At 41.8% G+C, this 27,426-nt stretch overlaps 1 protein-coding gene and 1 pseudogene across 5 annotated transcripts in view; one reads left to right on the top strand and one right to left on the bottom strand.

Annotated features, from left to right (window-relative positions):
• The window catches only part of MRPS27 (mitochondrial ribosomal protein S27), a 102,929-nt gene extending 78,026 nt beyond the window's left edge, over positions 1 to 24,903 (top strand). For all 5 annotated transcript variants that reach the window (XM_057741374.1, XM_057741383.1, XM_057741405.1 and 2 more), the window contains 7 exons: positions 5,041 to 5,155; positions 9,087 to 9,165; positions 11,955 to 12,070; positions 16,494 to 16,596; positions 18,732 to 18,874; positions 20,830 to 20,991; positions 23,679 to 24,903. In XM_057741374.1, coding sequence (XP_057597357.1) covers positions 5,041 to 5,155; positions 9,087 to 9,165; positions 11,955 to 12,070; positions 16,494 to 16,596; positions 18,732 to 18,874; positions 20,830 to 20,991; positions 23,679 to 23,918 — 958 coding nt within the window. In that variant the 3' untranslated portion in view covers positions 23,919 to 24,903. The remainder of the gene's footprint in view (positions 1 to 5,040; positions 5,156 to 9,086; positions 9,166 to 11,954; positions 12,071 to 16,493; positions 16,597 to 18,731; positions 18,875 to 20,829; positions 20,992 to 23,678) is intronic.
• Positions 24,904 to 25,173: 270 nt separating this feature from the next.
• On the bottom strand, positions 25,174 to 27,398 carry LOC130844206 (60S ribosomal protein L34-like; annotated as a pseudogene).
• Positions 27,399 to 27,426: the final 28 nt, after the last annotated feature.

Raw genomic sequence — 27,426 nt, forward strand, 5'->3', positions numbered from 1 at the left:
AAGGAGGTTATCTGTATAAGATTTGCTTAAATTGATCAGCAAACCCTGGAAAGGTTGATTCTAAAGGAGGCATTAGGAATTTTTAGCAGTGATAGAACTGTTTTTAGAGCTTGACTGTGGGGGTGTTTATACAACTGGATGCATTTGTCAAAACTCACAGACAAATTCACTGAAAAGTGTGAATTTTACTATTTGTAATTATATCTCCGTAAACCTGTTTTAAAGAAAAAAGCATTAGAAGTTAAAAAAAAAAAGATGTTTTCATCAGCCTCAGAGGTAGATAATGAATTCATTGGAAATGTACAAGCCCAAACCGGGCGTTTGCGAGGGGAATGTTTTGGAGGGGATTCTCGCTCTTGGTGCGTCACTTAGTGCACACTCAGGACAGATTTGTTGAAAGTTAAAATTACTTGAAGGTCCTCTATAAAAGGAAGAATCTGGGATTTCAAGCAAGAAAGTGATTTTAGTCTAGAATAGCTGTGGCTTTATTATCAGTTCCTATATTAGACTCCTGTATTAGCCCCCTTTCAAACACTTGACAAAGATATAATAGTCATTAGAAAATTATTGCATCAAAACTTGGTTTTATTCGTGGTAGTTGGGTGCAACTAATAATTGATGAAAGAATTTCCAGCAGGATGCAAAAGAAAGTATTTATCCTTATAGAATAAGAAAGTGGGTAGCCATGATTGAGTCAGATTCTGGTTTGAATAGTCACACAACACCCTCTTGCTTTTTGGTTCTAGTTCAGGGAAGTGCTCAAACCTTTCAATCATTACACACTTTGCTTCATTGATAAGATTCCAAGTCTGCACTGCAGCCTCTGCGGACAGCTGTATTATCTTCTTGGCCTTCTTCCACTCCTCCCTTTACCCTAGCCCCCTCACCCATCTCCGTGTCTACCCAGCTCAGGGGCTGAGGTTTCCATCTGTAAAGCCTGTTGCCACAGGATACGGAATTCCCTCGGGAGGAGGGAAAGCTGCATGTGTATGTTTAAGGATGGTGGCTCTCGTAATCAGATAAATGTTGTGGAAAGCTTGCTCATTCATATGGAAGAGCCAGCACTGCCGCTAAATGGTGGAGCTGCTGAGCTCCGGGCTCTGGCATCTGTGCATTAGCCCTGCTCAGCCAGGAGCGCTTTTATATGTGATAATGAAAGAGCTGAGGAGCATCACCACTTTTGCCTTGAACAATAACCTTTGGTTGAACCCATGAACGAAGACTGTATCGCCTTTTTTTTTTTTTAATGAAATGATGAAATTGGTCACAAATAGGAAATCCCATGGGACTCCTGCACACAGTGAAGTACCTCCTATGTAACCATAGTAAGTCTCTGATGTTTTTCTTTTCACCCTTGCCTTCCTTTATATAACTGCTCTTCCCTTCTGAGCTCTCTCACAAGTATCAGAGACTTTTGTCCCACGTCATGCATCCTGTGATTCTGCTCTCCTTCCTTTTTGGTGACATCAGTCTTGAATGAGCAGTAGTACTGGCGAATGCTGTGAAAAGTCCGGAATGTAACTTGATTTTTGAAGAGAGGAAGCTTCTCAGTTCCTGACGTCTGACTGGCCTGGGCAAGTTATCTCTTCACCTGGAAACCCCACTTAGCACTGTGGACAGAGGTCTCTTCAGCCATGGGATACCAGCTTTGGGAACTAGTAGAGCCGGAGCTCGAGAGCATACTTCATTCTCTCCTTCTCCTTGTGCTACTCCTTTCTTCCAAGAAAATACTCATGTCCTTAGGATTGTTGTTAAGTATGCTTCTGTTTTATAAGCGGAAAGCTGAGAATGTCTCTTGCCTTCGTGAGCACAGCATCGCTGGGGTTATTTGGGTTGCATTTGTTTATCTTTTCCACACTCACACGGTTTGCCTATTTTGGCAGCCTGCTGGCCTGGACAATAATAAAGCTTCTGTCGAGGTGAGCAAACAGCTGATGGCATGGGGCACAGAGGGGACTCCTACAGTGGCTGCCTGTAATCTGCCAGGCTGGTGGTCAGAGCAGGCAAGAACAAAAGCCAGTCTGTTTGCAGGCAATTTGGAAAATCAATGTGTTAGTTGTGTTCTTGTCTCTTTCTTTGCCTTTCTCTTGGCTGAAAGGGAGAATGCTGGTCCAGCAGTTCGCAGAATCGTTCCAGGCAAGTACCCATTCCAGAGACTTACCTGCTTGTCATATTACCACTGGTGGTTCTGAAAAGGGCCCGAGTGTTTTGTCTGAACTGCTTAAAAAGTCATTGACACAGAATTCTTAAACTTACCATCCAAAGTTGGACCCTAATATTCCAGTGTTTTGAGTGCTTTATATTCTAGTTACTCACATAAGTTGTGTGCTAATTTTTTTTTTTTTTTTAATGCTGATGAGGGCTTTTTAAAAAGGAGTTTATTTGTTGCCTGGCTAGGAAATGCAGGAATTGCACTTTGAGCAGCATATTTCATAATACATAAGTGTTTCCCTCTTATTCCTAAATTGATTTAATGTTGTCACTCAGTTGAAAACGTCCTAGCCATGGTGGTATATCTGGATCATTTGGTCTCACAGAGCAGAGATCACACCAAGTAGCCCTGTTCCAGGATGGGAGAGGGAGTGAACTTAGTAAAGACCCATGTGAGTCTGTTGACCCATCTTTCAAAGAGCAGCCGTGCAGATGATTATATTAGTTGTGTGAAGTCTTGAGTAACTTTCCCTTTAGGCTTCTAAGAAATAAAGTGTGATAAGGAAAGATATGAGAAGAAAAGACTTTTCTGTTTGTCCATGTGTTAAAGTTAGCCTCAGAAGGTTAGCAAATGGCTTTAAACAAATTTTCACGTGAGCTTTGAAGGTCTGTAGCTAGATCCTATCAATCACTTACTCTTTTTCAAAGCCTAAAAATGGTCTGCTGATTGTGAATAAGAGAAAAGGGTATTTGATTGGATATGGTCATGGCGCTCTTAAAGTCCATCAAAAAAGAAAAGTAATAATTGTAGCGGTCATTGGAAAGATCCTAAAGCAGAAGATTAGATTTAAATGAGATTTAAATGATCGTGGGTAAAGGAGGTAATTGACATTCTTTGTTTTGTTTTGTTTATTTGTTTTTAAAGGAAAAATAGACTAAACCTAACAGCCACTACTACCAGAAATACTTCTAGCATCTAGCAGCGCCCTTTGCATCTTTAGTGTTTATCGTGGCCCCCCCACCGCCCTATATTATTGTTAAACGGGTTTAATATGCCTTATTTTTGTAATGAGATGATAAATGCCCCAAACAGGGAATTTACAGTTCTACAATATACCACAGAAACATAATGATCAATATATTATTGCATTTAATACATGTTGATTAAAGCTCTTTTTTTTACTTGCCAAAAACCTATCGTGAGCCACAAATTGTGTCAGGTACTGAGGAATCAGTGTTGAGCCTGGCAGTCACTGCCCCAGCTTACCGCCCAGGGAGCCTACAAGCGAGCAAGAAAGCATCACCATCTTTAGGCAATATACCTGGGATTTCACTTGACTTTTTTTTTTTTTTAATAAAATTAGCTTTTAATTGGCCATTACACTTTAAATCTCAGATTTTTCAGAGTAACAAGGAGAGAAGCCCAAGTAGCTCAACTATTGATTTTAAAATGTGAGGGAAGGCATGAAATACTAAAAGATATATTTTGTTTCGTTTCTTTGCAGAGCATCTCATTAGACCTAGTATCTAGGGCACTTATACTGTGGCTTTCTCTGGCCAGGTCACTCTCATCTTAAACATAATTTGACATGTTTCTATCTTTCTGCTTTTAAAGGGGTTAATTCTGTAAAGATAGAGTGAGAGAGAGATTTTCCAGCCAAATATAAGGCATTCAAAAAACTGGACAGGGCTAGATGACTCTAAGTCCATAAAACCTCTTTAGATCTTATTTTTATCAAATCTCTCACCAGATCACTAATAAATAGCCTAAATTAAATACTACTTCTCACTTGCTCTCTTTTTCTCAGCTTTTCCTTTGGCAGAGAACCTGTTCAGCAGGAAACTATCCCAATACCAGATGGCAGGAAATAGCAGGTGGCAGATTGAATAACCAGCCTCTGAAAAACACCAGTGTTAGCCTGTAGCCCCAACTCTCAAATATGGCACAGAATTCTTTCACTTTAAGTTTTTGTCTTACACTTTTGCTTTTAAGAAGAGTGAATTTTGTGGGATCCAGAGATTGACCTGCTTCCTGAATGGTTAAAGAAAAGTGGGGACTTCAGCTGACGTGAGATGATGTTTGAGGAACCATCCCGATCAAAACGGAGACCTCCTCACACCCCATCTCCCCCTCACTCAGCCTGTGGCACAGACCCCCAGGAACAAGGAGAAGTTGCTCCAACCACTGTAACCACTGTGTGCCAACTCAGGGCAAGAGCAGCATTCGAATTCCTTTCCAGGTTCCATGCCTTTGTGGGAATGCTGGTACTGTATACACCTCAGCTTGGACTGCTTAGGCCTTTTAAAACTGTGTGGGGAACAGTAGGAAGCAAGAGGAGAGAGACTGAAGCACTGGCATGGAGCTTTGAGAAAGTCAGCGTGATCATGGATCCTGGAGGGCCTGAATGCTGAATTTTGCTCAGTTTTTTTCTTTTTTGTTTTCTTTCAGTTCACTGAAGAGTGTCCCAGTCTTTCCTAAGTGCCACAAGAAATAGCAATATAACTCAGAGCTGATTTTCCTCTAGAATTGCTGTGCTATTCTAGTTTTCATTTCTGCTTCATCTATTTTATTTTAAACTTCTGAAGTATCAACTTCCACATCTGTCTTCTAATGAAACGTGTATTTATGTAACGCCATGGTTAGTAGAGCATATTCCTGAAATCATTTGTCATAAATCTCATATTAAAACAAGATATTGAATTAGGGGGTATAAATAAGGAATAAAATTTTTATGTTAATGAGTTTTATCCTCAAGTTTTTATCAACTGTTGGCCTTTAAGACGTTTATGATCACATTGACTGCACATCAGGACCTGTTGATGGAAGAGATTTGGGCATTGACATTTAAGAGTTAACACCAGTTTTCTCTCTTCTTATGCATTTTTTAGATTTCGACACAGCCCCAACTGCTGGTACCTGAGAGATTGGACTATCCACACCTGGATTAGGCAGTGTCTAAAATATGGTGCACAAGACAAAGCCTTATATACCCTTGTAAATAAGGTGAGTGGTTTCCTGGCATTTGCAGCTTATTCTCCTGAATGTAGGTGATGTGTTTGTACCATTACAGAACAGCAGAGAATAGTACAAGAAATAACTTTTAAATTTATTTGCCCCAGATAATCTTTTTAGAATGGAGCTGATATAAATTAATCAGCATATTAAAAATAAACATCCCTGTAGCTGTGGCTTTTCCAAGCATAGTGACTTAAAAATGGAGAGGTAAAGCAAAAGGGAATCCAATCACAAGAGCTCTGTTGGGGGTCATTTCATTCTTGATCCCTAAGTCTTAGATTTTTTGCCTAGTTCCCGTTGATGAAGTTCAGGGAAAAAGACATGACCATTCCGCTGGAGTGACCTCCAGGGCCTTCAGATCATCTTACATATTTTTAAAAAGACAGACTTCCTAAATTATTCAGAATATGTCTTCCTAATTCCTTGACTCCTCCCCTCAAGCCCTAGAGCCACCTATGATTAGTGTCTTTCTGAATGTTATACTCTACCCGAGGGTTGAGTCTTCATTCCTATTGTAGTATGAAATAAGTAAAAGTTTAGAATGTTATTGTGAGTCTCAAGCAACAATTCTAGTTTGACCCATAACAAGATTTTAACAGTATTTCTGTGGATATGTATTATTCTGTAGTGTCGCTGGACCTTCAATGTTAGAACTCAAAAAGAAATACTAATTTTGTTTTTAGGAGTTTTTGTTCCCATGACTTGGGCCCAATTTAACTTAATATACATTGCAGATAGTTTGTGTGTGAGGTGTTGCGTTGGGTATGGCATTGTCCACAAAAGTGAGCAATATCCTGTCCTTTCCTTCAGGAAGCTTATAGTTTAATAAAGCAGATAAGCAGGCTCACTGATGAATCTAATATTAGGCCCTAGGGGAAGGAATGGATTAAATCTTGCTCTTCAGTTCAAACTTTAATGACACAGATTAAACTCAAAGAAGATTCCTATGAAAACAAAACAAGAGGTCTGGAAAGACCAGTCTATCTCATTTTCTGCTTACTAGTCTTTTAGTGGAAAAAACACGACAAGGCGTCAGAAGACCCAAGCTATAACCCCATAAGTTCTACCAGTTGCTCGTAGCTTCAGGCAAATAGTAATTTTATTCTTCTGGGTCTTAGTTTTTTCAACTATAAATCAAGTGAGTTGTACTAAATCAGTGATTTCCAATTCTGGCTGCCCATTAGAATCACACAAGAAGTTTTTAAAAAATTATAGATACTTTTCTCCACTTCCAAGATTCTAATTTAATTGATCTTTCTGGAGCCCAGGCATTGGTATTTTTTTAACTGTTTTTAAAAATGTTTTTATAAAAATAGATTTTATTTTTTAGAGCAATTTTAGGTTCACAGCAAAATTGAGCAGAAGGTACAGAGATTAACCATATGCTCCTGCCCCCACACATGCACAGCCTCCGCGTTATCAACACTCCCCATCGGAGTGAGCCATTTGTTATAGTTGATAAACCTACACTGACACATAATCACCCAAAGTCCATAGCTTACATTAGGCTTCACTTTTTTTAAAAAACTGGAGTGTAATTGCTCTACAGTGTTGTATTAGTTTCTGCTGTACAACGAAGTGAATCAGCTATATGTGTACATATATCCCCTCCCTCTTAGGCCTCCCTCCCACCCCCACCCCCGCATCCTACCCATCTGGGTCATCAAAGAGCACCAAGCTGAGCTCCCCATGTCATACAGCAGGTTCCCACTAGCTGTCTGTTTTACACATGGTAGTGTATATATGTCAATCCTGATCTCCCAATTCACGCCACCCTCCCCTTCGCCCCCACGTCGACATGTCCGTTCTCTACCTCTGCGTCTCTATTCCTGCCCTGGAAATAGGTTCATCTGTACCATTTTTCTAGATTCCACATATATGCAGTAATATGCAATATTTGTTTTTCTCTTTCTGACTTACTTCACTCTGTATAACTCTGGGGTTCACTCTTGATGTTGTACATTCTATGGGTTTAATCAATATACAGTGACATGTATCCACCACTATAGTATCATACAGACTAGTTTCACTGCCCTTAAAATCGTCTGTGCTCTGCCTATTCATACCTCATTGATGTCTTTTTAAAGCTTACAAGTTGATTCTAATTTGCAGTCAGGGTTGAGAATCACTGACCAGTTGATTTCTGAGATTCCTTCCAGCTTTAATGATTTATCATTCTAAAATATTTTGTTTTTACCCTGCCTTAGGGATTAGTGCAGATTAGGATGACTGCTTTGATAAATTTAAACACTGCCCCATGAGCTACAACCTTTAAAACAATGGCTTCTAAACATTTTTTCCATTTCAACCCATCTGAGGCACTCTGTTCAGCCTGCTAATAATAGTGACTCAGTTCAGCAGTGATTTGCAAGTGGGGTTTAGGATTATCAGAATTTCTCAAGGGGATGGGTATAATTGGAAAAAAAAAGTTCCTAAGGTGTTTCTGGTGGTTGACCGGGGGGCGGGGGGGGGTGTGGATGGGGAGGTGGAAGTGGGGGAATAATCCCACTGTCCCCCTGAAGTAAGAATTTAAAACAAATATATAACCACAGTCTAGATCATTAGCAGTCAGACTTGATTGTGCAAGAAAATCACACAGGAAGCCACTAAAACCTCAGGTTTCTTGGGTCTTTAAAAACTAGTCTAAGAGACAAGAGATAACAAATGCTGGTGAGAATGTGGCAAAAAAGGAACCCTTGTGCACTGTTGGCAGGAATGTAAATTGGTACAGCCAGTGTGGAAGCAGTATGGAGATCCCTCAAGAAATTAAAAATAGAACTACCATATGATCCAGCAGTTCCACTTCTGAGCATATATCTAAAGGAGATGAAATCACTGTCTCAAAGAGATACCTGCACCCCCATGTTCATTGTAGCATTATTTATAATAACCAAGCCATGGAGACAACCTGAGTGTCCATTTACAGATGAATGGATAAAGAAAATGTGAGGGGGGGGAGGGTACGAATATACACAGTGAAATATTTAGCCATAAAAAAAGGAGATCTTGCCATTTGAGACCACATGGACAAACTTTAAGGGCATTATGCTAAGTATCAGTAAAATAAGTCAGGTAAGTACCTTATGATCTCACTTATATGTGAGATCTAAAAAAGTGGAGCTCATAGAAACAGGGTAGAATAATGGATGCCAGGGACGGGGTGGGGATGGTGAGAAATGGGGAGATGTGGGTCAAAGGATACAAACTTCCAGTTGTAAGATGAGTAAGTTCTGAGGATCTAATGTATAGCATGGTGACTGTAGTTAGCATTACTGTATTGTATACTTGAAAGTTGCCAAGGGAGTAGATCTTAAATGTTCTCACCACCACCAAAAAATGGTAACTATGTGTGGCAGTGAATGTGTTAACTAGCCTTATTGTAGTAATCATTTTGCGATATATATGTGTGTTAAATTATCATGTTGTACACCTTAACATTATGCAATGTTATATGTCAATTATATCTTAATAAAGTTGGGGGAGAAGCAGTCTAAGAACCTGAAAATGCTGCGTAACGTGGTAATGTGTGCTTTCTCATGGAGTCCATTTTTGTATTGATATTCATACCTTTTGAAAAGAATCACTGAACGAGTGAAGTATGGTGGTTTTTTATCGTCTTGGTTTGGTTTGGGGTTTTTTTTAGCTATGATGAGGTGTTTGAATTGAGCTTTATTTTTCACATGTCAATTGTCTTATACCAGACACCCACTCACAACTTTCTCACCCTGACCAACAGTTCCAATTACCAAACTGCATGAGTCACAGCTTCTATTTCATGGTCACAGATGCTGTAAAATAGGATATTTTAAAGCTAAAGGTGGCAAGTTTTTTCCTGAATAATACATCAGCATATATTATAAACTGAATTTAATGAATATTTTTTTCTCTTATTTTACTTTTATTTTCATTTTCATTACAGGTCCAGTATGGCATTTTTCCAGATAACTACACATTTAATTTACTGATGGATCATTTCATAAAGAAAGAAAATTACAAAGGTATGAAACCAAACCCATAGAATGGATCTTCAGCTCCCAAGCCACTTTTTTATTTCTTAATGACATCTCTACATCACTCTTTCAGTCAGAAATAGATGTGTAATTGATTTACCATACCAGTTGGCTAGATAGGAGAATCATATCCAGGTCATTTTTTACTCTGAGCTTCTCAAATTTATTTGTTCATGTCTCTGGGCAAAGGACAGTGAATTTAGGCAATAAACTCTGCCCGAGCTTCCGTGGCTAGTTAAGGTTATATTAATTCAACTATTAGCTTAACTCTTTCTTTAGCACCATTTGCCAGCTTTGTTTTATTTAAATCATAGTTGGTATAACTTGTGAAGTGTATAAGTATAAAATCTTATACACTGGAGAGAATAGTACACTTGCTGTGAAGGAAAGTCATTTCACCTCCCTAGGCTTTTGTTTCCCCATCTCTAAAGTAAGTACATCGGTGATCTCTGAGATCTCTTTAACCCCCAAAATCCTCTGAGCCCAGGGAATTAATTTAAAGTGGCTCTTACCTTCAGCTACAATAAGGGAGCCAAAGAAAGATGGGGATCCCAGCAGACCCTACAGAGTAGTCACGTAGAGCCCTGCCAGTCTCCAGTGAACGGGGAGGGGTAATACAGCATGCTGTGCTCACAGTGAAGAAGTTATGAGGGGGCTGTGCTGTTGTGTAAAGACACTGGCTTCCCCTTCCACCATTTCATCCTCAGGCTTGGTTCTGAGGAGCCTTGAGGGAGCCACGCCTGTGCTGGGTAGTCACTACCTCAGGAACGTGGATGTGGACTGGTGGTTACTTATGCTTTTATGACACCTGTGATTCCTGTCTTTGGGTTACATCCCTTCATCCCTGCACACCAGCACCCTCGGCCTTTTCCATTGTATCAGGACTCAGTGATTAGGCTGGGAGTTGGGGACCTCTCTCCTTATCTTCTCTGGATCTCTGCTATATCTTCTCTCTCAGTTTTAGGCAGTTGTTGACTGCCTGAAAATATTTGCTGTTCATTATTTTTTGAAATGCTGATTATCCCTCTTCCATTTTTTACTCCATTTTAAACATGCGTCTCCTGAATTCAGCGAAAAGATAATTAGCATTTGCATGTTTCATCATCTGTTCTCTGTGAACATCAGATTTAAGAATCCTTATTACTGTATCATTGGAAAATTATGTAGTAGCAGTTTTCTCCCTCACTCTCTTTAAAGGGTATATTGGAAGGGTAAAGGAGTTTTGTGGGATTTTTTTGTTTTTTGTTTTTTCCTAAATTCAGAGTAAATAATATTGAGGATTTTTTAACATAAAGTTTTGATGAAGATTATGGTTTATGGCAAAAATTTAGAAAATATTATACTTCTATTGTTGTTAAAATAGGAAATATCAAAGTACATAAATAATTATAGAGGAAAAGGAAATTACGTATACAGGTCAATCTAATTTCACTTCCCAAGCTGACTGAAATGAATATTAATTAGAGATAAGGTAAATTTGATTTATTTTTCATGTGTAATTTTGGATTCAGTATTGAACAGTTGGCAAAACAAAATTTTTTTTTTAACTGGAATTTTAACTTTGTGTTCTTTTAAAATATCAGTTTGTTGGTGGGGGTGGGGTTTGTTTGGGGTTTTTTTTTTTTTTTTTTTTTTTTTTTTTTTTTTGGTTTTTTGGGGTTTTTTAAATCTCTTCCAGGTTCTTATTTTGCTGCTGACTTACTGGGTGACTCCTTCCTGCTCTGCCCGTCTATCTCAGTTTACCCATTTGCAAAAAGAATATAGAAATTCTTCCCGATGGCCTCATTTAGAACCATGGCAACACATACAGAACCAGCTGGCTAGCAGCAGCTGGAAATCAGTGCTAACTCTTATAATTATGAGTATATGGAAAAATTGGTTAACAGAGCAGCTCAGTTATTCAGAAACATTTGTTGTGCCTGTGTTATGTGCACGCACCGTATTTTAAACCGATATTAACATTCTCTGATTTAACAACAAATACTAAGGGAAACTGTTCGAATTTTATTTTCTTGTCATCCACCAGTGTTGTGGAATATTGAGGAAAATAAATCAGACCTTGACCAAGGTCTGGTCTCCTATGATCAGCATTCATGTGGAAACAAATATCTTCTGTGTTACACTCAGGGACTTATAACTTATGAATAAGCATTTCTTTTCCATTCTTTCAATTCTTTTAAATTGAGCCTGAGTGTCCTTTTCGTAGTCATCAGTTTTCTGTCTATTTGAAATAATATCTGGGATTTAGAATTGCCTCTAGCGTTTGTCCTCTTTTGCCCACACAGGGAGAAAAGAACATACAATGGGGCAGTCTGTCCAGCCCGCTCTCTACTTCTCTATTTGCCTCCTTTCTGTATGCCTTAGCTCTTCCAGCTGATGGACATGATGCCTTAAATTTGCTTCACAGTTTATGAGGCATTTTCATATGTATTATTTTGTTGGACTGTCCAACAATCTTGTGAAGTATGTGGGACAAATGGTATTTCATCATCATGAAGATGATACTGAGAAATTGAGTGGTTTATTTGACGTCCTTGAGGACAGTGGTGCAATAGCACCTGATTTAGTATATAGTATTGCCTACGATAGAAACTGAAGACTTGGGAAAGATCTAGTTTATGGAAGAACTAGGACCAGAGCCCACACTTCTTAACTTCTTAATTCTGTTTATTTTTCTATCATGCCCCACTTTTTTTGAGTGTTTATAGTTAAATACAGATTTGATGATGTTACCTAAAACTAATTACCTCTTATTTTTACTTTGATCTTCTTGCCAGATGCTTTATCCGTGGTTTTTGAGATAATGATGCAAGAAGCTTTTGAAGTTCCTTCCACCCAGCTCCTTTCCCTCTACGTTTTATACCACTGCCTGGCAAAGAAGACAGACCTCAGTGTAAGTGATCTGCCTTAAAGCAGGACTGAGAGCCCTGGATGAAGGAAGCAGCGGCTGCTCAGTAGGGATGTGGGGGCCGGAGGAAACCTCTGCCCTCAGCATCTGCAAGAAGATGCCTGATATGAAACCTCGTGGCCCTGTACAACCAGAAATGACTGTTCATCCTGTACATTTTATTTTATTTTCTACTGGAGTGTAATTGCTTTACAGTGTTGTGTTAGTTTCTGCTGTACAATGAAATGAATCAGCTCTATGTGTACCTATAACCCCCCCCCCCCACCTTGGACCTCCCTCCCACCACCCCATTCCACCCATCTAGGTCGTCACAGAGCACCAAGCTGAGCTTTCTGTGCTTTATACTAGGTTCCTACTAGCTATCTGTTTTACACATAGTAGTGTGTATATGTCAATCCTAATCTCCCAGTTTGTCCCACCCTCTGCTTCCCCACCATGTCCACGTGTCCGTTCTCTACATTCCTGCTCTGGAAATAGGTTCATCTGTACCATTTTTCTAGATTCCACATGTGTTAACATACAACAGTTGTTTTTCTCTTTATGACTTACTTCACTCTGTATGACAGACTCTAGGTCCATCCACATCTCTACAAATGACCCAGTTTCGTTCCTTATTATGGCTGAGTAATATTCCATTGTATATACGTACCACTTCTTCCTTATCCAGTCATCTGTCATTGGACATTTAGGTGGTTCCATGTCCTGGCTGTTGTAAATAGTGCTGCAGTGAACATTGGGGTACCTGTGTCCTTTTGAATTGTGGTTTTCTCAGGGTATCTGCCCAGTAGTGGAATTGCTGGGTTATATGGTAGTTCTGTTTTTAGTTTTTTAAGGAACAGTATGCAGGTTCCATCCTGTACATTTTAGGTACTGGGTTCTAACAAAGTAGAATTGGATGTTCCTCCACTTGGAAGAATCTGAAGGGAAAGTCCTTATGTACATTCTGAGACTTGAGCTAGGCTGAGTGCACCTCACACATTCAGAAGTAGGTAAGTGACATCAGTGAGAGCTGGACATGGCATATCAATGAAGCAGTGAGGCAGCCAGCTTTGACCACAGCCTCAGGTATTAAGTACTCATTGTTTAATTTGTGTTAGTGTTTTCCTAAGGTTGCACTGGGTCAGTCCAGAATACTGACTGAAGGTTTTGATTTCATCTCCTAGGGTATTTAGTCATTGTTTATTGCTATCCTAAGAATCAACAGTAATAACAACAATAGCTAATACTTAAATGGCACTTACTATACACCAGGCTGTGTTCATGGTGTTTTAGATTTATTAATTCATTTAATCCTCACAACTGCATGTAGATGAGAAGCTGAGGCACAGAGATGTTGCTTAATAGCCACCCAGCTAGTAGATGATGAAGCCACCTGGTGAAGCCAGGCAGTCTGGCCCTACAGTCTGCCCTTAACCTCAAATGTAACATCAAAAAATACTACTTTGGGTAGAAGAACTGAAAAGATCATCTAGCCTAGCCCCCACTCTAAAAAATTTATAGTGTGTTTTGTTTTTCTAAGATGAATGCCATAGCCTATGACATACCTCATGTTCATTAGTTGGTTAAATATATATTGAGCAACTACTACATTCCATACATTTCAAGTGCTTGTTATACAATGGTGAACAAACATTTCCTGCTTACAATCTAAGATGATATAGGCATTTTAAACAAAACAAACACACAAATATAAAATTATGACTATAATGACCACTACAAAAGCATCATCCATGAAAAGCCTGAATGGTAGTGAGTTTTTGTTTGTATTTTAAACTTAGATTAGGAAAGTCTTCTTCCTTAAGGAAATATTTCTTGAGTTAATATTTGAAGCATGAATAGGAATTAACAGACTGAAGAAGGGGAGAACAATTCAAAAAGAGGAAATGACATGTGCAAAAGCCCTGTGGCAGAAAGAACATGCTGAGCAGAAAGGGGCTGGAAGATGAAGGTAGGAGGATACTTGGTGTAGCTGCCACAGAGAGAATTGTAGGGTAAGATAAGGTTGGAGAATAGAGGTCATGCTAAGCTATTTCATCTACATCCTAAAAATAGTGAGAAGACACTTAAAAGTTTTAAGCAGAAGGAGTAACATGATCAGATTTGTGTATCTGGCTGTAACGTGAATAAGAGGTTGGATCAGGGCCAGCGTGGCTATGGTCAGAGCACTTAGGAGACTGTTGTGGTCATCTGAGCAAGAGGTAATGGTAGCATGGGGACCAGAACATGATGGAGTTAGAAGGTAGCTGGTGACTGTATCTAGGAGGCAAAGAACATGATGAGGAAGGAAGTAGATGTGGAGGGAGAGAGGTGGGGTGAAATCTGACCTCCTCAGTTTCTGCCTTGGGTATCTGGACAATAGGGTCGCCATGTGTTTGCAAAGGATATTCTGGGAGAAGACTTCGGTGAGGAAGATCACTAATTTGGCTCTGAATGTGTTGCATTTTGAGATACCTTTGAGACAGTCAAGAGATTTCACAAGAGAATTGGCATCTTAATGGAAAAATCTGGACTGGAGTTGTAATTTGTAAATCTACGTGTGAATGTCTGGAAATGAGCCACAGGCCAAAAGGAGAATCAGGAATATGTTGGAGCAAACACCGTGGGAGGTGGTGGTCTGCATGTAGAACACTCCTGAGAGGGTGGTTGAGACGAGGACTTCTATGAAGTACATTGAACTTAGTGGTGTGAGGGCCATAGAATAATGGAGCAGGAAACCAAATTGGCGTGGATTGTGGAGTGAGTCAGAGGTGCAGAACGGAGACAGCAAGCGTCAGCAGTGTTTTGAGATGTCTGGCTGTGAGGGGGAGTGGAGGGAGGAAGGAGAGAAGGAGAGTTTGCTTTGTATTAATGGGAGAAGCAGAAGCATGAAATGAGAAAACCTTGAGGACATTGGTAAAATAGCTCCTGATTTAGTCCATAATAGTACATAGTAGACGTTAAAGGCTTAAAAGAGACCTGATATTTTATGTTAACACATAAATAGCCTTTCCTGTAAGCAGCAGTGGTTGTATTTTTCCCAATCATCAAAAAATCTAACACACCCATTTGTTTTCACTCATCTTTGTAAAAGTCCTTTCGGAAGAATCAGCACCGTGAGCCACCATCACCATCCCTGCTCAGTCTAGCACGGCAAGGATGCCGCCCATCTGGCTTCTAGTCCCTATTGCATTCTGATATTATGTCCTGTTTTTCCCTAAAGAAAAGAAAAAATGCTTCTGAGGCTCCTTATTTATTATTCCCTGGGCCCCTTTTCCTCCAGTTTTTGTGGGGGGACATCAAACCCTTGAGGGATTTGCTTTTGAAAGTGAAATGACCTGGTCCTTGATTACCAGCTCTCTTACTTATGTGTGCTGCAGAAGTGCCTGAGGAGGCTTTGTTTTTCTCCCAGGGTCTTTGCTTGTTTAAAAGGTTTAGAAACACCTTAAGAAATTGCCCTTGTGTTGCACAAAGGTCATTCCCAATAAAGGGGTTCGGCTGCCCATTAACACCTGGGATACCCCACTTACACCTGGCTGCAGTTGTAGCTCGCATACCTTGCTGATTCTCTGACCAGTGCAGGGCCACCTGAGCTTTGCGTTCTGTCTTTCCAAACCAGAACAAAGGCTCAGGCCACTGTGTGCTCCTCCTGCGCCAGCACCAAGAAGAGCAGAGCTCTCGCTGTCTGCGGAACGGCCAAGGCTCTCCCAGCCTGCCTTCTCAGGGAGTCCCCCGCACTGCTGTTGCTGGTCTGCACCAGCCTTAGCAATGCTTGTATTTTTGTCCCTTTTTTTCCTATGTCTCAAAAGGTTTCAATTTTTTTTAAGTGTAATTTTGCACCCTGGGTTGAAAGAAATCCCTAAGTGTTTCTGATTGCCTAATTTATTCTTGAGAGGCATAAATCTATCTAAAAGCAGCCTAATAGCCATATGTATTTGAACACTGTGAAGTAGAAGGAGTCTTATTGCTGAATTGTTTAAAATTCAAAAAGCTTGCTCTGTCATGTCATAGCAATCTGAGTACAGGGCTGACAGTATGGGTAATCTTTATTGATTGTCTTGAGGCAATGTTGGTCCAGAGTGTGTGCTTTATTTTTGTTTTGTTTTGCTTTTCTGATTGTAAAAGGAACTCTTATTCACTGCCCCAAATTTGGAAAATAATGGAAAGTACAAAAAAGAAAATCAAAATTGCTTGTAATTTCATTGTCCAGAAATCTGTTAACATATTGGGCATTTCTATTCCATATTTTTCATTAAACATAGATATCTTTTCTTTACAAAATTAGAATTATAATGTACCTTTAGTTTTGTTATTTTGCTTCTTTTACTTAATGTTGTAACATGTTCTTTTTTCCTCTGTGTCATTAAAAATCACATTCTTGCAAAAGTATGCATTGCTTGGCTACACCGTGATCTGGTATGTTCTGTTGCAGTGGGAAGAGGAGAGGAACTTTGGTGCATCCCTGTTACTCCCAGGCCTAAAGCAAAAGAACTCAGTGGGGCTGAGTTCCCAGTTGTACAGCTATGCGCTTCTTGGTAAGCTAGAGTTCCTTACAAACATTGTTCTTCATGGATAGAACTAATGTATTCTTTTACTTCATAATAAAATTATAATTTGATTTAAACTTGCGAGTAAAATTCCAATACAGCTTTCATTTTTAGACATAAAACTAGACTTTGATGACCTTACAGTTATGACCTAAGACAATAAAGCGGGTTCTAAAACCTCTCACCACTGGCAAGGTGAGAATTAGTTCTGGTGGCTTTCGATAATTTTTTAGTGGTAATCAGTGTAAGGAAGGGATAAAGAATGGAAAATTCTGGCCCTCTTTTGAGAGGACCCACCAATGGGATCTTTCCCAGTATTAACAAAGATACTTCTGTCTCTTAAACCTAAAGTCCAGGAGGAAAGAAATTAAGAGTTGGCGTTGAACGCATACCTCTGATATGGTTTTCAGGTAAGGGAAGAGAAATTCAGAGCAGACACGCAGTGGCACTTGGGAAAGCAGAGAGGGACACGTTGGTGCAGTGTGGCTGTGCCTCGCACGGGGCGGCCAGCTCTGCTGTAGAGCCCTGAACACATGAAGATCAGACCAGCAGGAAAGCAAAGCCTTTTGAGGAGCAGCCTCGGCACTTGGGTTGTGTACAATCTGGGCAAATAACATTCAAACGAAATGTGCATGAAGTGTGTCCTGATTTACAGAGGTTTATTAAATGTGTGTTATTTCGTTGCCCCTCCATTTTCTCTCCTGAGTAGATAGGCATTTGAGAAAGTCGCTTCTCCTGATCATACCTTGTGTCTGCTTACCCTTGTTTTCTGAAAATCATCTAAGTTATAGCAGTTCGAGTGCTTTTGGAGTTGATCTTCACCAACAAAATGTAGCGTGGCATTCTCGGATGCTGATTGTTATGGAAACTGACTGAGAGAGAGGAGTTTCAGAGTTTTATCAGGCTGCCTATCAGATTAACAAAAGAGTTGACCGCTCTTTTTAAAAATCATTTTCTCTCTACTTGCCACCTACTTTTGATATTGATTTATACGTTTTTGCCTTTGCCTTCAGATGAGCACTCAGGACTGTTCCACTTCATGAATTGTCCAGGAGGTTGTCAGGGCTAAGAAGCTGTGCTTTGTTTCTCCTGTGTCTGAGCAGAGGCCTGGGTGCTGGGTGTGGCAGCGTCAGATCCAAAGCCCTTTGCTCTGCCTGTCCTGTGCTGCGCAGCCTCCCCGCCTCCTGCAGAAGCAGCTTCCCGGAACGTGACTGCAGCCAGCCCCAAGCACCTTAAAGGTCTAAAATTAGCTGTCACCTGATGAGCTTTGTCTATTTATGTGCCACTACAGCTTTCCCAAATCCTCCTTCCCGGGAAAGATAAGTGAAGGTAGATTTAAGACCTGGCAGTTCAAGGTGACTTTGGTCATTAGTGCAGAGAAGGTTTCTGTTCCCCAGGAATCCAGAGACAGCCACTCTTCTCACTTGGGGACCTTGCTGTCTACCAGCTACGTCTTAATCTTCAGTTGTGATTGTTTGAGGTACCAAGAGAAACATTCATGTCCTGAGACCCAAAAGGACGATGAGGACTATATGATTTAAGTGCTGATGAAGCTTAAGGAAAGGAAAGGAGAGCAAAGTGAGATTTTTTTTTTTTTCGTAAGGACAGTCAGTGGGGTGTTTTGGAGCATTTTGAAAAATGTCAGACATTTCCTGGCAGAGAAAGTTGTCAGATTTTGAGAAGATTTTCACTGTAAGAAAGTAGTGGAATTTCTTTTTCGGAGGAAGATTCTATTCTTGAAACAAAAATAGTATTTCAGTTGTTTGACTGTTTTATAAGGGTAGCTCCACTTAGAGGCAGATATAGCAACCTCTGTAAATTTCCCTCAACCCTATGATTCATATATCCTCATGATAATCTCTAGCAGTCCAAATTGAAAGAAGAAAAATAAGTTCGTACAACTTTATACTGAAAAGTGTATACATAGAATTTTACATTTTTCATCATCCATCTGAGGTGTCCCCATTCACTGGATGGGATGAGGCTCCTGGTATAGGTTTGAAGCAATCCTTCTCCATCTCTGGAGCTGCCAGGTTTGTATTCACTTGTGCCTTTAAGTCCTTGATCTCAGACATAGTGGGCAGCTACAGCTGAGCCTTCTTCATTGTTCCTTTTGGCCACAGGGAAGGTGGAATTGCAGCAAGGGCTGCGGGCTGTGTACCATAACATGCCTCTGCTGTGGCAACCAGGTTACCTCAACAGAGCCCTTCAAGTGATGGAGAAGGTAGCCTCCTCCCCAGAAGACGGAAAGCTATGTAGAGAAGCGGTAAGTTCCCCAGCTCTAATTCAGTGGGATTTAGCATCTCCTGTTCCTCTGAAGTCAAACTTTGGATTTGTTTTCATTGTCTCCGCCACCCTCCACTTTCTTTATCTCTGTAGAATCATATACTTATTCAGTTGAAAAGAAATGAAAAACCACAAATATTCTTAATGTCACTCACAAAAAGCACTAGAAGATAAGAATAATGTTGATTTTATAGTTCACTGTCTGGGAGGAAAACTATTCCCCTTCCCTAAAATTCATACTGAGTTCAATAAAATACTATTTAATCTGACCCCCAGAGTAAAATCTCAGTAGGGGCTCAAGAGAGGTTAACATTTCATTTTTAATTTTTGGCATTTCTGTATCCTCATGTAGTCCCAGGAGACTAACTACCTGTCAGTTTTTTGCATCATAAAAGCCCTCAAGAAATGAGTCTAGGGAGCAGAAATGGCACCATCTTTCTTTCCTACCATTAAACCATTTTTTGGTGAATGCGTGATGCTGAGGAGATCTGGACCAGGTGTTCCTTTCAGGGTTCTAAGGTGTTCATTTTGCCTGGACTAGAACACTGTCCTCCCACCAGCCTCAAAGCTCATCCCTCTTGGTCACCTCAGGCTCTTGACACTACGAAGTTACTAGAGTGAGCTCAGGCTACAGGAAAGCAGGTGAAAAGCTTACCCCTGAAAGGGAGTCACAGTGTTCACTCCTGCCCAAGCAGCTTTTGTAGCCAGAGCGAGGCCTAGAAGGACATCAGTTGTTTCATTAACAGGGTGTAAAAGTTAACTTTGAGCTGCTTATTTGTTTTGCCTTGACCCTGATCACTAGGACTCACCCCGTGGCTCTCATTTCAGTCACAGGAGGCACACGTCCGATCCCTGTACTGACTCCTCATACTGATGTCTAGTGAGTCCTGATGTTCTCTGCCAGACATTTACAACACAGTGTGCTAAATATATACTAAATATATATTCATGTTTTAACCCTGCTGTAGTCAGTGCTGGTGATTGAAAACACAAAATTATACATAAATGCTTTGCAGGGAACTACTCCTTCCAGTTGGAGCCAGATTTGCATTCTTTGTATTCTGACTTCTTAGGAGTGTGATTCAGATGTCAGCAAGAATGGGATATGTGTCAGGTTTGGGTATAATGTATTAGGGGCATTAAAAAGCCTTGGAGTATTTTCTGGATTTTTGTTCTGGGGTGACATGGACAGAATTAATCGGTATCCATGCAGGTGTTAATGCCAGTCTTGAGGTCTCTTCTGTGCCATCTCTGATGATTAGGCCCTCTGAGGGTCGAGGGAGGGTGCCCCAAAATGAAAGTGGTACGGGAGGGGGGTCAAAACCAAAAGGAAGCTTCTGTTCTATGATTTACTTACTTGCTAAGCCATAGAAATTACCTGTTACAATAAATTTCATGTGTGCTTATCTGGTCTTTGTCAACAGTTTATATAAGTTTATATAGTAGATTGATCTCTAATCTGTGGATACTCTGTGAGCTAGAAATTGTCTCTGAAGGAGGCCCTGCCTAGATTCAAAGGCTCTATCGTGCACTCAGAATGGCCCATTGTTGGTTGTGGTCTGTAGTGGTTTTTCTTTCCCTTTCTCCCAATTCCAAACCAATTGAGGAAGAAAAACATGGAAGGGGTGGTACTTCAGTACCCATCGAGCGTAATTCTTAGATTCCTGCCTGGTTGATTAAAAGTGAAATCAAAAGCCACTGTGCTGATTTACTTATACAGAAAATTCTGAGCTGTACTAAGTGTTCCATGCCATGTGACAGAGTGTTGCTAGTGTAAAATTATATAACCATTTCTGTTTCCTATAATTTGATAAGAGAACTCTTCTTGCAATTTTTAGATCCCAGGTTTCCCTTCCTTTCCCTTCTCCAGCCTCCCTTCCCAGTGCTTTCAGGGCTGCAGGATATTTAGTCTCTGCCCCTCTTTCTGCTCCGCAGCTCAGTGTGCTGGACAGAGTGCTGAAGGCTTTGACTGCTCCGGCCCAAGGGTCTTCAGAGGGGAACGGTGAGGGGAACCAGAAGTCAGAAGAACTGGCGGAGCAGCTGGACGTGGATGAAACTGAACAGTCCAAGCTTCCCCGATACCTGGAACGATTTGAGGTGATTTGTGGCAGAATTGAGTCCCCCTCGGCTGCGAATTAAGCATGCTTCTCTGCCGGGGTGATAGACAAGCAGTCGTTTCATGCATCAGTGTCACACACAAGGGCATTAAAAACTGACATCAAAAATCACATTTTTATTGCTTTGCACAGGAAGTGGTCTTAAAAGAAACAAATGGAATTCTTATGCTGCTTATTGTACTTGAGCAAATCAGTCACAGTTTTGTTCCCTAAGGCAACATGTCATTACCACTACTCATCCCTGATGTCTACCTGATGGGTGGGTAATAGTTTGTCTTCTCGTAGCAAGCACCTGACTTCAACCCTGGGTGAAGTGGATCTGGTCATTTCTCCATATTGCATTGAACCTTCCCGATCACTAGAAACCCAGGTTGAAATCACAAAGCCACATTTGAGTATGGTGGAGGTGAAATGCAGGCATCTTCTCTTGCTCGGCTTTGTGGTGTACACTAGGCCATTGGAAATGCTCTCTGGACTATATGGATGGTGTAAGCAGGTTCTTTTCAGGACAGCCCTGAGCACTCAGACTGCCTTTGATAGCTTTCAACTGTATGTCCCAAAATGCTCTGTGATCAGAGTCAGGGAGGAAGAGCCATGTTCAGAGTTTAAACCCTTGGCCTCTTCCTTGCTGTGTTTCTCATTTATTTAGTGCAAAGTGAAAAAAAGTGCTGCCTGAAGGAGAATTCATTGTGTGAGACAGAAAACCTTCCCATCCATCCAAGCTGACCCATTGTGTCCTTTTAGTACAGAGAGATGTACAGTTTGCCAGCCCATTACATTTAATTTTTTATCTTTTTAAGCTCTTTATTGGAATATAATTACTTTACACTCTTGTGCCAGTTTTTGAGGTACACCAAAGTGAATTGGCATTTATACATATATCCTCATATCCCCTCCCTCCCACGACTCCCTCCCACCCTCCCTATCCTGGCCCTCTAAGTCATCACCCATCAACGAATTTATCTCCCTATGTTATACAGGAACTTCCCAGACTATTACATTTAAATCTTTGCAGTAATTATATTGAACCAGCCATGGGAGCCTATTTCCCTGTGTTCTAAGAAGGATTCTTGTACTTTTAGCAACTGTTTTTCCCAATATTTCTATAAGGTCATTGCTCAGCTTCCCTCTTTTATAATTTAAAAACTGGAAAAGGAAGGTTAATCGATGTTTTCAGGGAACAGAGCATTAGCAGCTAGGTTAAGAATTTACATACCTGTTCTTGCCTCTTAATTTTGCCAAACTTTGAAGATTTAGAAAAGCTAAAAATCTGCTTAGCCTCATAGATTATCATTCACCATATTCATATTGACCAAGGCTGCCCACCACTCCTAAATATTGCCACCTTTTTCTTGTTTCTTATATATTTAATCTCAGAGAATAGAAATCTGTGCCTGCATAAAGTTCTCGGCCCTGACTCTTCCACGATGAGTTTTTTTTTAATCCACAAAGAGAAAAGAGACCAGTATTTCTTGACTGCTAGCTGTGTGTTGGGCACCACTACGTTTCATGTATCCTCACCTGGGCAGTAGGTACTGCTCTTCCCGTGTTACAAGACACCAGGGTTGAGAGAACCTAGTCCATAAGTGACTGACTTTGGATTTGAACACAAGTTTGTGGACTCTCATGTCCCAAGCTGCCTCCTTGGCCTCAAACCAGATGGGAAGTGGTATCAGAAAGAAAGAATTCTCATTGTACACCCTTTTCTTCCTGATGCCTGAGTTTTATTAGTCCCAGGGCATCTTTGGGGGGCTCATTTTTACATGACCCATCACACTAGTCCTCTGGCCACCCCATGAAGCTCATAGACCCTTCCCACCTTTCCGCCCCTGCTGGTAGATCAGGCCTCATCACCTACGCCAGTAAATTGCATTTGTGTTGTGGAGCATGGAGTGTGTGGTAGATGCTAAATCTGGGGCCATAATTGGGTCTCTGATGATCTACACCTTGAAGCACTTAAGTAGATTAGTGTTTTTAGTACTTTACTTCTCCAGAAATACAATACCGACCAAATCGAGCTGCCGTTTCAGATGGAGCCGTAAGCAGTCAGGATGTCAAGGCTGACCTGCAGTGAAGCACAGCAGGTGGAGGCTTATAATAGGGCAGGCACTCAGGGAGCTGTTGGCATGCCATTAGTGAGAAAGCCTTGACGGGATTTCCATATGTTGAAGGGAATACTGGTTAGGCAAACATTTATCCCAGTCATTCTAAAGGAAAAGCTATGGGTGGGCTTGCTCCATTTTATCAGCTGCTTCGGCCGTGTTCGTTTGCATCACGGGTTCTTTGTTCTTGGAGTTTGCTGCTTGGTCTTGTGCAGGTCAGGTTGGAAATGGAGGTTTGTTTTCTTGTGCAGTCTTTGTCGTTTAAAACAAGAAATTACACAGGGAATCACAGCATGTGGAGTTCCATTTACTGTTTGTGAGTGAAGGGGAAGAAATCACCTGTGGTGCATCTTAGCAGAATTGCTGGGCTGAAAAAAATAAGAGCAAAACTAACAGTGCCTGGATGAAAGGCAGCATGACAGGCTCCCAATAAAGTACCTTCTCCTGTGAGCAGAATGTGTGGAGATTTTGCAAGTGACTTAATCTCTTCTCTTTGCCTCTTTGTATTCTTCACCTACCTGCCCCTCCCACATCTTTTTTTTTTTTTTCCCTTTGTTTCCAACAGGCCTTACATTCCAAGCTCCAGGCTCTGGGCAAAGTTGAGTCAGAAAGCCTTCTGACCCTGACCACCCAGCTTGTCAAGGAACAGCTCCCCACCTGTGAAGCAGAAGACATTGCTGCCTACGAGCAGAAGCTGCAGCAGTGGCATCTGGATCGGGTACATTTGATTCAGAGGGAAAAGGAGCAAAGGGAGAGGGCCAAGCAGGAGCACGAGGCTCGAAGAGCAGCCAAGGCGTCTGCCTAGTAAGGCCCCTTGGGGGCCCCGGGAACTTCACGAGAGCCCACCTCCGGATCCTGTGATGTTTCAACAGCCTCAGCGTCCTGCATCCACCTTCTCCTGTTCTTAGAGCCGACCTCCCATGGCACACAAGCCGTGTTGTTCACATGTCAAGCCACGTGACCACTCACCCCGATGTCAGGAAGGCTGTGGAACCATGAAAGCGGCAAGTGGTCAGACCGAAGCCACCAGCTAAATACCTTAAATAAGGGCTCTTGTGGTTTATAGTGGAGTTCCTGGGGCACAGGGATCCATTTTGAACATGGAAAGTCCTAGCTGGCGATGGTGGTGGGAGAAGCCGTGACTGAAGCATCTGGTCTCAAGCACAAGCTTTTGAATGGTCTCTCTGTCCCCAGCCAATGCCACTGCATGTCCTGAGACCTTGTCCCCTAGTCTCCTCTCGCGTGCACTCTCTCAGCCTGAGCTGGGTATGGGATGCCTGCACGTCCCCACTTTCCCCTCGCAGACCTGAACTGGGAGAAGTTCAGTAGAGGAGCCAACACAAGACCTGCTGGCCCTCGAATTTCACGGAGCCCTGGTAGCATTTTTAGCATGTAAGGGCTTTTGAGGGGAGAGCTAGCCTAGCTCTGAAGCCTCTGTGGCTTGACTCCCCGTCACATTGGGGTAACTTTCTTACAAAGCATTGTCCCGGCTCCTCATCAAGTTGGTCAGGTGAGCCTTCTGTGGATACATGTGCACACACGTGCAGCCTGTAAACACACGTTTCAGTTAGAAGCTGGAGAAAAGGAGAGATGGGATGGGGCTTGTAGTGCATAGGAGACGTGAGTGGGTATGAAACTGTCAGGAGGTGGAACATTCTCTCTGGGGTTTCCTTGTGGAAGGGGTCCGGGGCAGCTCTCGCTTGTTGTGTGATTTTGTCCGTACGTGTAGCGGTGTACTTGTAGGCGGGAGCGCGCTCTTTTATCAAGAACCTGTGGAAATAAATGCTCTGGGGTCACTCTGGTGTACTCTTCATCTTTGGGGGAAGGGAAGGAGAGGTAGAGAATTTCGTCGACATTACAGACACTGTGATTCTGAGCAACATGTGCAGCCCTCCTCCTCTGTTAGACTGTGGCATTTGTCACGATAGTAACACCCACCACTGCCACTGGCTTGTGTTGAGGCCCCAGCAACTCCAGCAGCCCTATGAGGGAGGTACTATTACCCCCCTTTTTTTTTAATGTATTTATTTATTTTTTATTACTCAAAAAAGCTTCATTTTTTATTTAGCTCTCTGACTCTGTGCTTGTGCTTTGAACACTTTCACAACAATTGTCTGCTCCCCAATAAGGAAAGCGCACTTGACCCTGTCCCGGACACATTTAGCAGACATGGAACCGCCGTAGGCCCGGTGGACATGTGTTTTCATTTCAGACAGCCTCGTAAGAAGTTTAGGTCTCACAGCATGAACTCCTCAGAGTCAGCCTGGGCACATGCCACATGCAGATTTTGGTGCTTTCCCAACTTTTTTTGGTATAAAGGTAAACAATTCTATTACCAGGGGTCTGGGACAGCCTGGTTTTGTTAGAGGCTGTATTGTAGGACAGCCTACAATGGTATGTCAAACGCTGAACTGTCCTGAATGCCTCCAGATACCATCCCCGGGAGAGGAAGAAGAGAGTGCTCGCGAGTTCAAAGGTCAAATATGACAGCTATTATTATTCCATTTTTGAATGAGGAAACTAAAACTAAGTAACTGGTGGGGTCAGGCTCGCGCTGATCCTCACCCTGTGTATTCCCTCCGTACATACCTGCAGTTAGTATCCAACACAGGGCCTGAGACTGACTTAGGTAGAAGGTCATAACCAAAAGTCAGTTTTGACATTTTGATTTATCAAGGGCAGGATTTTTTCAGCCCTTATTAGATCAAGAAGCAGGGTTCAAGATACATCGAAAGGCGCCTTTTGCTCAGTAAAGTAACAGCCATCACACGTGAAGCATCTGGTTGATACTTCAGCTCATAGTTTTGCCTCCATTTTCCCCCTTTGTCTGTCCCTGTCGCACTTTACTTCCAAGCTTCAAGAGACCACTTTACTGTGCTACTGCCCAGCAGGAGTTTTCATGTTCCCCACTCCTCAGATTTCTTCCACATGTGTGCCCCCGTGTCTCTCATGAACTCTCCCTTTTGAGAGTCTTTCCCCACCCATCTGCTCCCCTTTCTGCAGGCTCTCCTCTCCTGAGCTATGGGATACCCTCCCACCTTCCTAGATGATCATGAGAGCTGACCCCAGTTGTCCTCTGGATGGAGAAACTGCTGTCATTTCCCTGGCCTCTGGGGATGACCTGAGCTGTAACAGATCACCTTCCCTCTAGCTGAACTACCATAGTCACAGCCAGACTTCCAGCCTTATATTACTAATCCAAGATCTCATAGCCTGAAGTGCCGTTCTCCCAGTCTTCCCTTTCTCTCGTCATGTAACTCCTGCTGAACCAGCTCTTCCCTGTACTTCCTGCCTGCAGACCCTTAGCCTTTACCCTGTCACTCAAACCCACGATCTCCAGAATTCAGACCCTGCTTGCCTCCCTTCCAGTCTGGGCCCCGTGATTGGCCATCCCACTGATGCATCTCTAATTTCTTCTCATTCCCTTTATCCAGGCCCGCTTGCTGTCAATGGACCTGTATCCTTGGAGCCACATGTTATGGGTTGACTTGTGTCCCCCCAGCCACCACCACCAAGAAAAAAATATGTTGAAGCCCTGACCCCAATGCCTTAGGATCTAATCTTAGTTGGAAGTAGTGTCTTTACAAAGATAATCAAATTATAAAAAGGAGAAATTTGGACAAAAGATAGACACAGAAGGAAGACAAGGTGAAGGGAGGGGAAGATGGCTACATGAATGGAGCAGTGCGACCACAAGCCAGGGATTGCAAGCCAACCCCAGAAGCCAGAAGTGGCAAGGAAGGCTTGTCGCCTGGAGCCACCAAAGACAGTGACCCTACTGACACCTCGATTTTGGACTTCTAGCCTCCAGTTCTGTTAAGCCAGTTTTTGGTACTTTGTTACAGCAGCCCTAGGAGACTAACATTCTGCCATTTGTTTTCTGTCTTCTTGCTTCTGACTACTAAGTTTGGTATACAAAGTTGTAGTATCGGGCTGATGGATTCCTCTTCAACTTAGTAGCCCTTTCATTCCTCTTAAAAACAAGTCATCTCGTTTTTACCTTAATAGCTTTTCTATTGGGTCTGCTTAAGGCCCAGACCCTTGCCCCCCAGAACTATGAGCAGATGTTCCTGCCTTCTGCTTTATCAAGAAAATTTAACTCACGTGATACAACCTCAGTCTCCCTTTATCTACCTTAACAGCTCTCTCTGTACCTGTTGCCTCCATCATCTCTTCTACTTCAAAGTGACAGGTGTCCCCACCCCTCCTTTCCAAGGTGAGACTCTTCACTTGTGACCTGATTCCTTACCTGCCTGCCTGTTCTAGAGCCATCTTCTCTTTCCATCTTGCATCGTCTCTACAGATTTCTTCTT

This window comes from Hippopotamus amphibius, chromosome 1 (assembly GCF_030028045.1).
Source record: "Hippopotamus amphibius kiboko isolate mHipAmp2 chromosome 1, mHipAmp2.hap2, whole genome shotgun sequence".
NCBI classification, from domain to species: domain Eukaryota; kingdom Metazoa; phylum Chordata; class Mammalia; order Artiodactyla; family Hippopotamidae; genus Hippopotamus; species Hippopotamus amphibius.